Genomic DNA, 18,931 nt, shown 5'->3' with positions numbered 1-18,931 from the left:
CAACTTAGAAAAATTCCTTGTTTAGCTCAGCGTCTGCGGTGTGTGTACTGAGATAGGGAAGTCTGATTACTTGCACCATTCCGCATGTGTATTCCTGCCTGCCACCCCATTGTGCAGCAGCCCCTTTCATCTGGTAATGGCTATTACTGGCAAACTCTCCTAAGGGAAGTGTGTATTAAATTATCTTACTGTTTAGTGGCAATTTCGTTGCAACTGTTGGGACCTGTAATGACTGAATCACTTCCTTATGGTGACTAAAAAGGCCGGGCAGTAAGCAGTTTCATAAACACAACAAAATTAGCAAGTGCTTTGCCCCAAAACTGGTCTTTCTTCCGCACATTTTTAGGCTCAAAGGAGGCTGACACTTTTCCTGTATTAGCAATGCTTGCTGTATTCCCCTCCAGCTTCGCCTACATATTTTGTGTGAGCCAGAGAAAATTGTAGGAGATTACTGTGGGTGTAAAGTAATCACTTTAGGCTAAAGGTGACCATACACAGACCAATATTATTGTACAAAAGTATAAAAGTTTCATACAATAATTGGTGCGTGTATGGTGGGAGACGTGGTGACTGATATCAGGCAGGACTGAAAACTTTGATCAGGCACCTTTGAAGGTGCCTGATCAAAAAGAGTTCCTTTGTTTTTACCTGCATATATGGCAATTCAACTCTTAATGTTAGTAGAGTGGTTGAATGATCTTTCCTACAACCATTGGTTGTGGGAAAGAACTTAATTGTAGCATGTAGACCACCTTAAAGGTTGCCATACACATAGCAATTACGATTTTTCCTGCGACCATTGGTAGGAAAGATCATTCGTTTCATGGCTCAATCAGCGGATATGGAGGTAGAAACAATAGAAATTCTACCTCCACCTGCTGATTAAGCCCTTAATTTATATTTTGCTCAGGCACCTTTAACAGCACCCAATCAAAATCTTTAGACCCGCCTGATTGACGAGACGACCGATATCCCTGGCCTTTGGAATATCGGTCGAAAAAAAATCTTAATGTGTATGGCCAGCTTTACACAGTACAGTAGGCCAGGCTCCTGGGTACAGAAGATTCATTGCACTGATGTTGGACATGCACAAAACCTTGTCCTGAGGTACTTGTCTGACACATCTACCTTCATATGCAAAGCAACATTTCATTTTGCTTGTGGCATTAGCCTTAGATTTGGGGGTTCACAAATAATATTTTTATCCCAGTCTCATTTGAGTACAGGCCCAGACTGGCAATCAGTGGATTCTGGCAAATGCCAGAGGGGCTGCTGTAAGATGCCATAGACAGTCACTGTTTAGTGGGCTGGTGGGGGCTATTTGGGCCTCTGTGTACTTAAAAAGCCTGGGCTCTTTTTGAATCCCAGTCCAGCTTGCTTATCATTTTATCATAGTTCAGGTATGAGACCTCAGGTATAGGACCTGGAGTTTTCTTGATAAGGGATCTTTCTGTAATTTGGATCTCCACACCTTAAAAATAATTAAAACAACACTGTTAAACATACTGCAAAAATTACATTAAATAAACCCAATAGGATTGTTTTGTGTCCTATCAGGATTAATTGAATGTTAGTTTGGATAAAGGATAAGTCTGTGGGGAAAAAGCCTTTCCATAATTCAGAACTTTCTGGATTACTGGTTTCTGGATATCTGATCCCATGGCTGTATCTGGACTTCTTCCCCCTTCTCATTTGAAACATTACTACTGAAATTACAATTAGGGATTACATTATATACAGCAAATAGCGTAACTATAATAATTGCTGTGAAATCGTACAAGGCCTTCCAGCTGGAAAAACATTGCATCAGGGCTTATGAAGTAACAGTCAGCAGCTTATCGGCTTGTGTATGGTGCCCTCAGCGGGCTTACCCGACCGATACCTGGGCAGAAGTTTATATATCCCGTTGGGATGAGGAGCACATTCATGCTGTTGTAGTCCTGATAGCCTGAATACGATCTGCCCATCATAAGGTGGTTAAAGATCCGCTCGTTTGGTAACCTCGCCCTTCATGTGTAAGGCCACCTTTCAGGCCCGGATTTCTGGCCGGACCTAGGGTGGCACAATTTAAGGGGCGGCATGCAGCCCAAGCTGCACAGAAGTTTTGCTCTGGGGACCGGATGCGCAGAAACTTCAGCGTGTCCTCTCCCCACTGCTCCTTATGTGAGTTAAATGGGCGCTCATGTGTTGGAGGCGGGCGGGAAAGGGGGTGGCCTCGGGGGCGCAGACTTATCAAATCTGGCCCTGCCACCTTAGGAGCTGTGACAAACGGGGAGATCAGTAGCCGGTGGGATGACATATGCAGCGCAGCGATTTGCCAAAATCACCAAAGTTGCCTTGAGAGTAAATTTCGGCCTGTGAATGCCATCCCACCGGCGATTTACATTTTCGCCGGTGGGGTGGCATTTCGGGGAGATTAGTCGCCGCGACAAGGGAGATTTGTCGCGCGGTGACTAATCTCCCCGTCTGGCACAGCCCTTTGTTAGAAGTACCAGGTGTTCAAAATCTGCTACATGTATATTAATAAAATCATGAGGCCAGGAGGTTCCCCAGATTTTTCCATTAGCTGGTGATAGGATTATGGGTGCGTTTGTTGTCCATATCCGACGTATGTTCTACCAAGAGTCCTTTTGTGACTCTGCGCTCCAATTTACAAACAATTGCTTGGGTTTGATTTGCAGGTAGAGCAATAAGGGAATTGTCTGGTTCCTGCTAGCTGAATGCCTTGGGAATCTCTAGAATGGCCAGTGTTGGCCACATGGCAACTGTTCATAAAAGGATGATCCCTTTATTACCAACTGAATAGGTCATTACTGCAAGCTTCATGTGCTGCTATTCATTAATGTTTGTTTTACAGCTGCCTCCATCAGGGCCTCCCCCAGGAGGAAGTCCATTTTCCAGGGGGCAATTCACTTAAAGCCAGACGATTAAGGGGTTTTCTTTGAACTTGCTTTACCTCGGCTGAAACCAGTGACTCAGCTATCACTTACAGCCCAGTATCATGATATGTTTATAGCCCTGTTTGCCTTTCAACTCGGCTGGGTCAAGTCATTTTTAGATCAATACAGACATCAGTTTACACAGATGAATGAGATACTTGTGCCATGTGATACTTGCTTAAAGGGACGTTACAGTGACAGATTCTTTAAGAAGCTGTGTGTTTGTTTTTAACTTTGTAGTTTAAGGGCTCTGGCACACGGGGAGATTAGTCGCCCGTGACAAAACTCCCTGTTCGCAGGCGACTAATCTCCCCGAGTTGCCTTCCCCTGTCATCCCACTGGCGAACATGTAAGTCGCCGGTGGGATGGCACACGCGGCGGCGCGATTTCCCGAAATCGCGCCGCCGCGTGTGCCATCCCGCCGGCGACTTACATGTTCGCCGGTGGGATGGCGGGTCATGACAACTCGGGGAGATTAGTCGCCCGCGAACAGGGAGTTTTGTCGCGGGCGACTAATCTCCCCGTGTGCCAGAGCCCTAAGGTAGAGCCCACAGCATGCCCATATGACACCCATTTACATTTGTATTTGACCTTGCTTTGCTTTATTCCTAGTGGTTCATGGAAAAGACTGTTCCTAGGTAAAAATAAAACTTGCCAAGCATTTTGCCTGCTGTTAGTAAATAAGATTTCCCTGTATTTAGCTACCTCTTGACAAGTGGTGTGCACTACTCAATACAAATAATCTTGTAGCATTTCATACAACATTTTTTGTTCTATTAATTGAAAGGGTGGGTTTTCATCTTACTGGCTGGGTAGTTTTCTGTGCTGAGCGGCCCCGATATATTATTGTGAAATGGTAAGTAAGCTCTAGACAGGGGCATTTACCAATTTGTTTAGGGTCTTGATGTTTTACAGATTTTTAATTAATTGTCTGCCTCTTTCTAGCTTTTCAAGGACCCCGGCAACCAAATTCAAACCAGTTATTCAAACTGCCGCCTGGTTGCTGTAGTAAATTGAACCCTAGCAACCAGGTATCTAATTATCGAACTAGAGAGCTGCTGAACAAATGGCACAATTTAAAACCTCAAAACAATTAAATGAATTTTAATAGCAAATTGTATCTAGCTACAATTAAAAATCGGTTTAAAGGTAAACTACTGGATAAATAGACCCTGCGGTTTATCTTCTATGTAGAAACATACATCTATGCTTAGCATTGTTGATTATATTTCTATTAACACTGTGAGATCTGGGGATGATTGGCGCCTAAAGAAATACATCTCTGTACTAATTTCTGCTTTCCTGCACCTCTATAAATAGGCTGTGAAAAGCATCTAATGGTACAGTGAGTTAATTTGTGTCTTTTAGGCCATAGATTGTATTGGTAACTAAGTACCTGTGACATGTTTTAGCAGCTAACCAAGCTTCCTGACCAGATTGGAATCTCTCAGGGTGTTTTCCTTCTTGCTTAGAAATAGTGTTATTATTGTAAGTGACCACAAAATTATCAAAGCAGAATGCAAAAGACACACTATAAAATAACCACAAACCTGCATTTTCTGATTCTTAACTTACATTTTATGTAAGTATTACCTTATTTTTTTATTTTCTAATAACATTGCAGTAGCACACTATCGAGCCCCCGGTTGTGCTATCTGCCTGTTTATATAATATTATATATATATAGAATGTATAGGAGAGAAATTATGTAAACCTATTTAAAAATGTTTTATATCCCCTTTCAGTTTGTAGATTACAGAAAAATGAGCCGACTGGGCGCCCTAGGCAACTTGGTCGCCACCTCGTCCCTACACCCCCTTTGCCCCCACTGCGTAATGACAAGCGGCGGGGGGCAATGACAAAGGACCGCAGACAAAGAGGTAGGTAGGAGAGGTTCCTGCCTGGCGCCCCCCAATCGTTGTGCCCTAGGCAGGTGCCTCTTCTGCCTACCCCTAGTTCCGGCCCTCTTTCAAGCCTTTCAAATCCTCAAATAACCATATAATCCCAGGATAATTTTGTACTTTGCATAGATTACTTTTGTGTTTTGTGGTATTTCATCATCTCGTGACATAAGTGTATTTAGTACATACTATTGTTCAGTGGGATATAGTTATATATAGACTCAGGCACTTGCTTTATAATACAGGTATAGAACATACAGATATCTCTAAAATACAGGAAGGCCATATCCTATAGAGTCCATTTTAAGCAAATAATTATTATTTTTGTAATGATTCCCCTTTTTCTCTGTAATAACAAAACACCATGTACTTGATGATAACTAATCTGCATGAAACCATATTGGTGGCAAAACAGTCCTGTTTGGTTTATTACATAGTTACATAGTTACATAGGGTTGAAAAAAGACCAGTGTCCATCAAGTTCAACCCATCCAAGTAAACCCAGCACACCTAACCCACACCTACCAATCTATACACTCACATACATAAACTATAAATACAACCACTAGTACTAACTGTAGATATTAGTATCACAATAGCCTTGGATATTCTGATTGTTCAAGAACTCATCCAGGCCCCTCTTAAAGGCATTAACAGAATCTGCCATCACAACATCACTAGGAAGGGCATTCCCCAACCTCACTGCCCTCACCGTGATAAAACCCCCTACGCTGCTTCAAATGGAAGCTCCGTTCCTCTAATCTAAAGAGGTGGCCACTGGTGCGCTGATTGTTTTTATGGGAAAAAAGAACACCCCCCATCTGCCTATAATCCCCTCTAATGTACTTGTACAGAGTAATCATGTCCCCTCGCAAGCGCCTCTTTTCCAGAGAAAACAACCTCAACAGTCTCACCTCATAGTTTAACTCTTCCATCCCCTTTACCAGTTTAGTTGCACGTCTCTGCACTCTCTCCAGCTCATTAATATCCTTCTTAAGGACTGGAGCCCAAAACTGCACTGTATACTCAAGGTGAGGCCTTACCAGGGACCTATAAAGGGGCAAAATTATGTTCTCATCCCTTGAGTCAATGCCCTTTTTTATACAAGACAGCACTTTATTTGCTTTAGTAGCCACAGAATGACACTGCCTGGAATTAGACAATTTGTTATCAACAAAAACCCCTAGATCCTTCTCCATTAAGGATACCCCCCAACACACTACCATTCAGTAGATAGTTCGCGTTTATATTATTCCTACCAAAATGCATAACTTTGCACTTATCAACATTGAACCTCATTTTCCAGTTTAAATGTTTTATTAGCACACTTAAAGTGACTTATAGTGATCCAAATTACGGAATTCTTATTTATTCTTTTTATTTTAACTGTTGATCTTTTGATGGAAGTCAGACCAAAATCGGCTGAAATCTGACTTGAAAACATTACCATTCTTCTTTTCCCTAAATGCTTCCAGCTTTCCTTTCCCTTTAAGCTGAACGCACTTTCCAGGAAAACTCTGCTTTCCTGGGCATAAGACCAATGTTAGGTCATCCATTTATATTCATTTGTTCTCATGTGTTCCGTGGTTATGAAATCCCATTTCGTTCTAATCGTTGGCATACCAAAACAGCCTGCCGGGCGTATGATTGAACTGCCTGCACCAGGAATATGCACAACATGTTTATGCGTTCACATCAGTCCCTAGAAATCCGTCCCAGGTGCGCCCTGATAGGTGGAGGCCAAGGCTAACCAGTTATTACTGTACAGGGCGTAAATTGGATAAGACTGATGTTTTCTCCACCAGTGGAGAAACTGACATGTGTGACATTAGCCATGGGGAGAATATACACAGGTCAGGTACACAATACCAGTGTACAGACAAGCCTTATTACTGTAGTTAGCAATAATATTTGAAAGTTCTGGGTTCCAACAGCAGCATGTGATTGTTGATGAGAGTAGGCAGCCTAGAGCTCTCACCAGTGCATAATATTGCTGCATTTGGGTGGCAGGCTACAGCCATAGGGCACTTAGATAATTCTGAAGAACATTGGTCAGCAACCAAATATTAATTGCTTAGGAAGAATCATAATTGGTTGGACCATTTTGTTTAAACAACCCAATTGGGCACCATATAGCTGACCCTGTGTTTTGCCAGCTAAGGAATTAAAGGAGAACTAAAACCTAAAAATGAAAGGCTTGAAATTAAATGTTTTATATGCTGAGCTTTCTGTTCCAGCAGAGAGGTTCAACAGCTGCATAACTGTAATTGTCCAGGACTTCAAATTTGTCCACAGGAGCTTGCTATCTTGAAAAATTAGGTTCATCTGTCATAAAAGCTAATGCTACAGAACTGATTATAAAATTCTAAGGCTAAATGCGTTGGCTGTGCAATATGCCTCTAAATAAATTACTAATTGGCCTTGTATCATGGTCTCTATGTATATGTGTATATATGTATAGGATCCCTTGTCCAGAAACCCGTTATCTAGAAAGCTCAGATTTACAGGAAGGCCACTTCCCATTTAAGGCAATTCTAAATTTAGAATTGATTTCCTTTTTCTCTGTAATAATAAAACAGTACCTTGTACCTGATGCAGATTTAATGTATAGTGGTCCAGATTACAGAAAGATCGCTTATCCAGAGAACTTTGGTATATGTATATAAGAATGTATCTTTGGATAGATAGGTAGGTAGATTGATTGATTCATTCATTCAGCAGAAAAGTAGATGGGGAACTTCTGGGGACATCTTCAGAGGCACAGATGCTTATTGCTGAGGGGATGTTGAGCAGCACTTCTACACCCCTCTTTCAGTAGCATAAAGAAAACAAATTTGCTCCAAATTTGCTGAAAAATCTTATTGTTATGCAGACTTACATAACATTAATTAGGTTTTCTTTTTCATGAACATATTTAATAAAGGGCAAGGTAGTTTTAGTGCCATTTAGAAGACCATAAAACGCTTCCCGTGATCTTTTGGAACAAGACAATAGTACTTCAAAAGAAAACAGCTGCACAAGCATTTCCTTCCTAGTCAAATATCTAAATATAAAATACAGTTTATTTGATACATATATTTAAAATGCCACTTTTTTGTAATTTCATTTATGCTTTTTATTTTAAAGCAAATCCCTTGACCTGTAGCAGAATGTAAAAGCTCTCATACGCATTATCAGCTGCAGGTTGCAGAGAGGACAGATCCAATCGCTCACCCCTCAAAACATTGACTTCATTTGTAAGCTATTTTTAAACTGCTGTTTGTTTATAGAGGACAAAATATTCTGCAACACAATATGAGATATGATGCTGTGAAAAGGCAGTACAAACTCCAGATGGGGATCTCATTCTTAGCATGACATAGCTTAAAAAAGCCCACATGGCTGTTAAATAACAACTCTGCACTGCATGTCTCCATTCTATGTATTCATTTAAATCGATTACATGAAAAAAGGACATTTTGTAGAACTTCTTTGAAACATTTAAACAATATTAAAGAACAGTAAGCTTAAGAATATTACGGACAGCATGGTGGGATCTTGCTTAGCACTGCTAACTGGGGTCCTAGGTTTGATTCCAGCCAAGGCACAATCTGCTAGGAGTCTATCCCCCATATGTAATAAAAGGCAGGAGCAGTAACCCATAGCAGCCAATAAGATGTTTGCTTTAAAACAGGTGTCCAGAAATTTCTACCTGCTGATTGTCCTCCTGGGCAAACCTATTACATAACCCCATATTTTCCCTGCATTTGGGTGGGTACTGCAAATTCCTACCACATGCCAAATTCCTGATGAAACTGACCATAGTGTGTTTAAATGTGTGTAAGATGCTCTGGGGCAATGACTGATGTGAATGATGGCTCTATGTAAATAAATGATATCAGTAGGTATACAAAAACATACTCTGATCCTAAATGGCATGTTCCAGAAAAGCATGTAAGAACAGCTATATTTAGACAAGGAAAGACTATTTACCATGAAATATGTTATTGCAAGATGTAGAGATCTATATGCTGGAGTTTATACAGCATTTATCAGGTGTAGTCATTCTGGTGCCTGAGGCAGAAAAACCAGCCCCGTTAGTTATGTCTTATTATCCATGGAGCTGGGGAATTAGATACTTCTTCCTTATTAAAATTAGAAAACATCTTTCTGTGAATCTGTTTACCTAGCAACATAGAAGCCACGCGTCTATCAAGTTTAACCTACTTATCTAAAGGTGGCAATACACAGGCAGAATTAAGCTGCTGATTGACACTCTGGGCCTCCCCAACTGATCTGGCTGGGCAAGTTTGATTTTCCTGTCAGATCGAGGACCGCATTGGCTCATTGATAACAGCTCATACTCTCACCGTCATAATCCTGTCATTTGGCCCTAGGACCATATCGCCCAACTTAGGTGGGCATATTGGGGCAAATATTCTAGTGTATGACCAGCTTAAGAGCTAAACTACATGGGAGCTTTGTATGATGATGCTGGATCGACATATTGCATCCTACAAGTCACAGTTATACAGGTCAAATAATGGTACTGATGTATGAAAAATCATATCAAGTATCAAGTAATGAGGTATAAACTACATGTAAGGGCTAAACTATATACAGGAGACTTCACGTGACCAACTAAATCTTATCATGAAACAGTATGAGATTTTGCAGGATTTTACAAAACCAGATCCCCACAGCTGTAAAGGTGGCCATAAACTGGCCAATAACATCTGCCAACAGTTTATTGGCCTGTATATGGGACAGCCTATCCAACCAATATCTGGTCATAAATCAGCCAGATGACAATTAGGCAGGTTTAAAAATCCAATTAGGGTGAAGAACACCTCAGCTTGTTGATATGGTTTTGCCCTAATGACCTACATCCCATCAATGTGATACTGGGAGCTGAACGATCGGATTAATCCAATATTGCCCACTGTATCTGCTCATGGCAACCTCAAATACTTTTTCTTCTAATTGCCATACAGTGACTCTGATATAGATGAAGGAACAAGAGACACCATCTGACTTTCTGTGATCCAACTTACATTACAGCAGGGGGGAACAGTTTTTGTAGGATTCAACAAAATTTTGTGATGTTGCATGAAAAGATTTTGTGGATCAGATAGTCTGACCAAGTCTGCCTGTTTGTTTTTATGTGATCTTGCAGATTACACCTAACTCATTCCACTTTTGTTTTTTGGTCTATAGCAGTACTAACTGGCAGAATGGTTTGAGCAAACCAGTTCCATACAGTTTAGATGAATGGGCTGAACTCTTTATTTTGCTGCATTGAATGGAATGTAATGGAACATGAAGCACCCAGATAGATACTGGTGAAAAAACTCTAGGGCAGTGGTCCAACCAGTGGCTCATGAGCAACATGTTGTTCCCCAGCCCCTTGGATGTTGCTCCCAGTGGCCTCAGAGCAGGAGCTTAATTTTACATTCTTGGCTTGGAGGCAAGTTTTAGTTGCATAAAAATTAGGTGTACTGCCAAACAGAGCCTCCTATAGGCTGTCAGTCCAGAGAGGCTACCCAATAAGCAATCACAGCCCTTTATTCGCACCCCATGAAATTTTTTATGCTTATGTTGAACCCCAACTCATTTTACTTTGAATGTGGCTAATGGATAAGAAAGGTTGGGGACCCCAACTCTAGGGGCTACAAAGGAAATGCAAGGAACTTAATTGTGTGTATAGTGAGCAAATGCAGTAATAAGCAAGCCTCTCTGAAACATGTTAATTAACTTTATTTTAGTGCAAATCATCTAATCCTTTTACTGCACTATGCATAATAAATGCTGAAAGTATTATACATTTGCTGGCAAAAGATAACCCTGTTTTAAACAGAAAAGGAAGCCTATAATAAAATGGTGTAACCTTCTTGAAATGAAATCAGCCAAATGAAGTTTCCTGCAGCTGTAGTAAAGGGGTAGAGAGGTTGCAAGCCAGGATTCTATATTCAAGTGTACATTTAAGAGCACATTCTTCACATGTGCTGATCCAGAAAGGGGGTGCTATCCCCTTGGGCATCCATGTATAAATATGGTGCCGTTTGTGAGTCCTATATGTCATGTAACTAAATGATGATAATTAAGAAAATTGCATTGCTGTTCTATCACTGCCTCAAGCAATTTTAAATTTTTTTTAGCCTTTCTAGTTGGAAAATTAGGCCTTGACTGTCAGGGCCAGATTTGAGAATGGGGTGCCCCGAGGCCACCCCCTTACACCACCTGCCCACCTCACGTCGGATCCCCCCCGCGCACATGCGCGCCGCTTCAGTCGCATACAGAGCAGTGGGGAGAGGACGTGATTAAAGTTTCTGTGCGTCCGGTCCCCATATATGAGCATAATCACATTGCGGCTGGGCAGCATGCCGCCCCTACATTACTGCTGCCCTAGGCTCGGGCCTTTGTGGCCTTGCCACAAATCTGTGCCTGATGACTGCCAAACTGTGGGTTCTAGCAAATGCCAGAGCCCAAATGGGCTGCTGTAAGATGCCATTGACAGTCACCATTTAGTGGGTTGGGAGTCAGACTATTGTTTTCAAGAAAATAAATCTGGTTTTAGGAGAAATTACCTTTCAGGGTGCAGACTTTCCCTCATGCCTGTACTCTATAAGGCAGGGGTCCCCAACCTTTTTTTCTCCAAGGACCGCTCGCAAGGAGAAAAAAATTTCCACAGGGGGGGTTGTGCACGCAGCGCGATTTGCTGTCTCGGTCTTACGCTTTACTTGCGCCTTACTGTGCGCGTCACGTTCGTTCGCACTTTCTTGCTCATGGCGCATTCATATACATCTTTAAATGCGGCGTGAGTTGAATTTCCGCCTCTCTGTGTGCAACGCATTGTTAACCGGGGGAGCAGTGCCAAGCAGTCCGCGGCCCGGTCGTTGGGGACCCCTGCTATAAGGGACTACTGGGCAGATCATGTGTTGCTGACATTTCGTTAAGACATTTTATACATTTATTATTTTAGCGCATTTTATTTATTCATTAATGTTTTCATTTTGATTCAATTCCCACCCTAAGCAGTGTGAAGGTAGTAAACGCCCAAGAAACGATTATCCTTTATTAATATGATCGACAGCAGTGTTCAGGCTTGAATACCTATGAAGTAATTCCCCGGTCACAATATTGTTTTTGCTTTAAAGGAGAAGGAAAGACTAAGTCACTTGGTGGTGCCAAAATGTTAAATCTGCAGCCCTCCTTGCTTTGCCTGTGACTGGAGCTGGAGGAGTTCCCCCTGCAGCTGCCCCCCCCCCCCTACACATTAGGAAGGCACCGGGTGGGGGAAGCAGCTGGGGAACAGAGCCTTGCACAGTTTAGTTGAAACGCCTCCGTTCACCGGTGGGGGGGTGAGCAGCTGCAGAGGGAACTCCTCCGGCTCCGGTCACAGGCAAAGCAAGGAGGGCTGCAGAGGGGAACAGAGCATTACACGGAGGGACTCAGCAAAAATCCTCCGGTCACAGGCACAGGGAGGGGGCTGCAGGGATGAACGGTGCCTCACGCAGTATCACTGAAACTCCTCCGTTTGTAAAGAGGAGGATGCAGGGATTGCGCAGCGCTGGCTGAAGCACAGTAAACTTGGAGTCCTTCTCTAATAATAAAATAAAATAAAAACCTGGGGCTTTGCACTCCGACTTTTGAGTCTCGTGCACAGTTTTAAAACTACTGCTTCTGGTCATTTAAAAAAAAAAAAAAAGTAATGGCATGTCATTACGCTTAACACTCTAAACACATTCCTATTGTTAACTGAAAACTGACAGGTTCTCTTTAAGTGGGAGGCGCCTGTGGGAGGCGCCTGTGGGAGGCGCCTGTGGGAGGCGCCTGTGGGAGGCGCCTGTGGGAGGCGCCTGTGGGAGGCGCCTGTGGGAGGCACGTGGTGCTGATAGCCTGCCCCTCTGTTTGGAGGCGAGACATGTGCTGAGCTAAGGAGCATGCGCAGCTTCCGGCATCTATTCGCCGGGCTGCCGGAGCTCTCACTATGTAGGGACCGGGGCTCAGGCAGGTACGTGATCTCAGGGGCTCAGCTCTGGCAGGATGAAGCCTCAATAGAGCGGCTCGGAGGCGTCCGTCAGTGAGCACTCATCCCTCTACCTCACACACTTGTCCTGCCAGTCGCTCTGACTCTCTTGTAAAGTTTTAACACTGGATTTATCTCGCTGCTGCTGTCGCTTTTCCTTACTGTGTACCGGACTGATGCTGTGCGCTGATGTGCCGCTGCGCTAAGGGAAGCCTGCCCAGTGCTGACTCTTCGGTCCCCATGACTCTGAGCACTTTATCCGGGGGCAGGAAGGCAGGAGACGGACACTTGTGCGCATGTTGTGGGGAGAAAATGATCCCACATTTCTCTGAAAATGCCGTGATTTCCCAAAACACCATCAATCAGCTGTAAGTGTCTATAGTAACTATAGTTATACATATAGAGAGAGAGAGAGAGAATGAGAGAAATAGATAGATAATTGTGTCTGTGTATTGCAACCCTTTGCATGGGATATTGGGCTACAGCTGTCTGTGTATTGTGCCTTTGTCTCTAACTTCCTGTGTTATATACTAGGCTGCAGCAGTTTCTGTATAATTTACCCCAACTCCCTGTATTATCTATATTTGACTGCTCATAAGGATCTAGAAATAGGGTTATCCTAATCTATTATCCCTCACTACCTGGCTTTGTTTTTTCTGTATCTCAAGTAAATGTTGTTACCCCAAACATTTGTTTAAAAGGACTAATATATTCTAAATGTGCAAGTAACAGTGATATAGTGCTGGGAGGGGGTACAGTGCATGTATGGATTGCAACGTGTCTGGCTGCACACTTGTTAGGGTTAGAATACTGTTGTGCTTTACAAGACAAGGAATGAATTCCAGGAGCTAATATAGCTAATGCGTTTTAAGCCTGAGTTTAATGGACTTGTAGAACTTTAATTCCCAGAAGCTTCTCAACAGCTGCACAACCAGAGGTTTAATCTCCTGTGTAGTTTTTCTTCAGATATTTGCACCATTTCTCCCTTGTAGCGAGCAAGTACAGTTACTGTTAGATGTTACTAGTAACAATTTGTAACATTAATAGGAGTTTTTTCAGTTCCTTGTTTGCAGCAATAAAACTTGGTACACAGGACTGCATGCTCTGTGTTTACAGAAATGAGGCAATGCTAAAGCAAAGCAGGAAGCAAGGTGCATAAGTGATTGCATTTACGTGGCTGTGTTTAGTTTCAGAATGATTTGCACCCTTATATAAAATAAGCATACAGATGTACAGTTTAATTACATGTGGCGCAGTACTAAAGCTTACTTTAGGTCTATTTGCTTTTTTGTAGTTTAAAATTTTTCCCTTGGTACTTGGTAATATTGAAAATATTGGCACTTTCCCAAATAAAAACATAACAGGTTCCCCAGCAGGCGTGCCCCTGAATGGCATTGTGCTTTAGTGTCTTTGTGCCCAATGAAAAAAGGAGGCAGCCTGTATTTGGGTTAGTTTCATGCTTGCCAAAGGGACTACCTCTACAAAGTGACAAGTTAATTACCGCTGGTTGGAGGGGATAATTATGCAATGGGGAGGCAAAGCCCTTAGTAATTGCCGGCAGGCTAGGAGATAACATGCAAACTTTCTGCCCTGATTAGTGAGTGAGTGAGTCAGCTAGGGAGCATAACCAGTGCGTTGTATGGGCTCTGCTTTTTAGTACATTTTGTGATAAAAGTGCTCCCCCCTGGTGAGCTAGCCCCCAGGGCACAAAGATTGGTTCTTAATGCTCTTCAGTTTGCTCGCAGGACAATGTCTGTTCTTCTGGAGGTGTCCCTGCCTTTGTGCCCTTTCAATGGATTTGTTTCATTCCCACTTAGAGCATTAGAGACAATAAAGAATGGCTTGCATGTGTCCTGCAGAATTAGGGATCGCTGCCCCGTGACTCTCCAGCTGTTGCACGGCATCTCCAGGCAGCCATAAAAATCCTGTAATAGGCCTTTATTTGTCAGTGGGGGTGTACAGTAGATCACTGCATTATATTCATCCTTTCAAATTAAGCTTTTTTTCTCCATTTTCTGGCAGCAGTGTCAGTACCCATGTTTAGCATCGGGCTCTGCCTCCCTTTGGGTGTTCTCATGTGTTCGGGCTGTGGAGCGATGTAGTGTTCTTGGTTCTAAGAAATGTTCCCTCTCTGTTTTCAGAAGTTTTCTGTACATATCAAGGCACATTGTGTGATTTGTTTTCTTGGAGCTTGATTTCTGTTTCACGTTTGCAAGTACCCACCAACTTTTAACAATGTCACCTGAAACAAAAACTAAAGTGCATACACTGTAATTAATACTTTATAGTGTAATTAATATTTTAATAGCTAAAAGAAAAACATTTGATTTCTTTTTAACTTGCTTATAAGTACATTTATAACATTTTTAAAGGTGAACATTCTCTTTAACAGGAAAATTACTTCCACTTAAATAAAAGTTTCATCTTTTTTGGGTCATTTCAACTATAGCCTTATACACTATGTATTAGCACAATTCAGCTATTTCTGCTATTAATATCCATTTTTAATCTGTCTGATATCTAAAGCAGCAGTGTAGCACAAGTAAATGAACCTTATAAATAAAGGGCAATTGATCTTGCTGTGTGTATTTTGAAAAACTTGCTCTGTTCCTGCTATAACATAGACATGAATACTGTTTTTTAAACCATAAAGGAAGTACAAATCAGTACAGTAGTACCAGGATGTTAATTCCTGCATTCAGCCACAAACAAAATGACTAGATTATTTCCCCCAAATGACCTTACTCCCTGTTACACATTATTAGCCACAAGTACTCTTGATATTGTAGGAATAGCATGTTATAAAATAATTGTATAGCAATGTACAATAGATATGTTGACTTTTGATTATTCAGGGTGCCTCTAGTAGGCTTCGTTGAACACTTGGGGAATGCTTGGAGGGATGTGAAGAGTTGGTCTCTGGAACCTCTACCACTAGCTATCAGACAGAATCTCGACAGAAAATACGTGAAGTCAGGAATAGCGAGAGGAAGAGTGAGATATTGGTCATAAGCAAAGCATAGAGGAGCATGATGGAATGCAAGAGATGAGGGACTGAGTTGCCAGCCAAGTCCCCCAAGACTGACTTGGTAGATTCAATAATATTGTGTCAGACCAATATTTCATGATTTGGGCAGGCTAAATGCTATCCAAATGTCTCCATTATCCCTTATTATATAGCCATTGGACCAACTATCATACCCAATGGTCATGGGAACCACTATTCCCTCTGAGATGTGCGTGCACATATTTTAAGACTAGCGCACACAATAAATTGTGGCGTGCACAAAGAATTTTGTGTAAAAACACTTGTACTGCACATGCCTGTTGTGCCTAACGTTGTACCTGACAATGGAGGGTACAGGAAGGAGTGCATGACAGCGGATCAGGTTTCCTCCACTTGTATAGAAAATGCAGGTGGAGGAAAGCGAATGATCCCCTCCATGTGCCCTTGGCCTAAGGATTATGTTGCAGTACTAGGTAGAAAATAAGACAGAGTAAAGGTAGCCATACACATTAAGAAGATCCGTTAAGACCTAAGGTGGGCAATATTGGGCTTATTTGATCGTCTGACCCTAGGGCCAAACAACTGAATTACAACAATGGGTATAGGAGCTGTTGGAGCGAGGACCGCATGAATGAGCCGATGAGGTTTCCGATCCAGCAGGAAAATCAAACCTGCTTGATTGACACCTGGCCAATTTTTGCCCAGATATCTGTTGGAGAGCCACATCATGGGCAGATAAACTGGTGAATCAGTCTGCGAGGCTTAAATCTGCAGCTTAAATGTACCAATGTATGGCCAACAAGTTGTATCTGTATTGCAAATTACTGTTGCATTGATAAAAGCTTAGAATTTGTAGAGGGTTTGGATGTGGTTTGTAATAGAGAGATCAAAGTCAAAATTGACTTGTAGGTATCAAGCCTGTATGGTTGAATGAAAGGTAATGTAATCTGCTGAGATAGATGGAAATATAATAAATTCAGTTTTAGGAAGGTTGGGCTTTAGGTTGCACTGTGCCATCCAGAGGATAGAGCAGAGAGGCAAATTGTGATGCGGGATAGAACAGAATAGGAGAGGTCTAAGGGAGACAGATCTGGATGTCATCTGCATAAAGATGGTATTTAATGCCAGTGAATTGAATTTGCTACATTAATGAACCGAATACACAACTTGTCTTTTAGGGTGAGGGCACACATTGCATAGGATCTGCTTCTCTCTTCCCACATTATGTAGGCAGGCAGAGAGAATCATATCCACTCCTATATGTTCCTGTGTGTAGCTGCACTGACACTGAGTTTGACATGAAAAGTTTTGCTTTTGCGTAGCGGCACCCAGGCAAGTGGGTATATTTTCTCCCTTGATAATAATTCTAATAGGTGGTCTTTGAACTTTTTTAAAAGCATATATTTCCATTGTGAATTCCTAGGCTGGCTGCATCTAAGTATTCTTAGGCAACTTTACAATCTAAACACATGTTGAATTTGTTCCAGTTTTTGGTCGTATTTTTACATACAATGTACTTTGAGTTTTGATTTGTACAGAACCTTTTTGGTAATCATGATGTCATATTACAGTGATTATTATGGTCCATTTTTTTTAGAAAATGACATAATTATGTTTGATAACTTAATTGCAGGTTCGTTTGAAGGTCAAGACAGGTTTTCCCTTTCATTATTTTAAACGGATTAAAGAATGTAATTACACAAACTTCTATGTGATGTGTAGAACAACGTCTTAGTTGGAGTTTTGCCTGCTGGTCTAGTCATTGTCTCATAACTAGAATGCGTCTACTTTTATTAAATTTAAAAAGTAGCACCAGCTCTTTTAATACTTTATAACCTTAAGGCTACTGCCACGTGGGGCTGTTTCTCTGCCTGCATTTATACACAGGTGGAGATACAGCCCCTCTGCTTCTCCCTCCTTCTGCATTGAAAGGCACAGCATTGGGCTCTTTGCAGACTCGTGAGCAACCTGTTGCTCCCCAACCCCTTGGATGTTGCTCCCAGGGGCCTCAAAGCAGGTGCTTATTTTTGAATTCCTGGCTTGGAGTTTTGGTTGCATAAAAACCAGGTGTACTGCCAAACAGACCCTTCTGTAGGCTGCCAGTCCATATAGGGGCTACTATATAACCATAAGTGACCCTTATTTGTTACCCCAGGTTTGGGGGTGCTCTTCAGCTCTTTGTTTGTGTTGCTTTCCAGCTCTTTTTACATTTGAGTGTAGCTCACAGTTAGAAAAGGTTGGGGATCTTGTGTCTCAATCCTTTCTCCTTGTAGATTGTAAGCTTTTTTGGGCAGGGCCCTCTCCATCTCTTGTATCGGTTATTGATTGCTTTATATGTTACTCTGTATGTCCAATGTATAAAACCCACTTATTGTACAGCACTGCAGAATATGTTGGCGCTTTATAAATAAATGTTAATAATAATAATAATCTCTGCTTTAGAGTTTTGTGCTGAAATACACAGTGTATGTGCACGCTGACTGGATGAGCCAGTGTCTGCCAGCACACATGCATTAAGAAAGCATTTACTGACTTAGTTACCTGAAAGCCCAGCGTTAAGGTCATTTAGGGTGATATTTATGGTGAAAATGTATATGATATCTAATATTTTTGGAACTTGGCTGAAAGACTGGGACACCGATATTTATCTCTATATTTGTAACTTTGTTATTAGCCAACGGGGGTGTCACCAAAGGTGGGACCTTCAAAAAGCTTGAGCGAAAGTTTGACACATTGGCATTTCTTAATCTGCCTCGGTAGCCTCATATATTTGCATGATAAACACATTCCCATACTGGTGTTATTTTAACCAAATTAAACACACAAAAGCTGCCATCGCCCCTTTTTAGCTTGACCAAAGCCTACTTGTTATAGTTCAGTTAGCATTCTTGCAGCGCTACTTTTCAGTTTGTACATTGTGTATCTAAGAAACATCTACTGTTAATCTCTGTTTGCCATTGTGTTGTGTGGGTCAGGCCGTTGGCAGGCAAAAGTTATGCAAAAGAGAGAGATAGCAATTTCATCTGCATTAATTGTTCTAATGTTTTTCATGATAGCCAAAAACATATGCAAGCCT

General features: G+C 41.8%; 1 protein-coding gene across 5 annotated transcripts in view; it reads left to right on the top strand.

Annotated features, from left to right (window-relative positions):
• The window catches only part of ssh2 (slingshot protein phosphatase 2), a 131,063-nt gene that overhangs the window by 65,307 nt on the left and 46,825 nt on the right, over positions 1–18,931 (top strand). The window contains exon 1 of one of the 5 annotated variants that reach the window (XM_002939404.5): positions 12,745–13,216. The exons of the other annotated variants lie outside the window; for them this stretch is intronic. Within the exon in view, the coding sequence (XP_002939450.3) occupies positions 13,038–13,216 (179 nt within the window). The 5' untranslated portion in view covers positions 12,745–13,037. Of the gene's footprint in view, positions 1–12,744; positions 13,217–18,931 lie in introns of those variants that run through there. 5 annotated transcript variants of the gene reach the window in all.

This window comes from Xenopus tropicalis, chromosome 2, assembly GCF_000004195.4.
Source record: "Xenopus tropicalis strain Nigerian chromosome 2, UCB_Xtro_10.0, whole genome shotgun sequence".
Classification (NCBI taxonomy): Eukaryota; Metazoa; Chordata; class Amphibia; order Anura; family Pipidae; genus Xenopus; species Xenopus tropicalis.
This window is presented reverse-complemented; position numbering and strand designations above follow the sequence as displayed.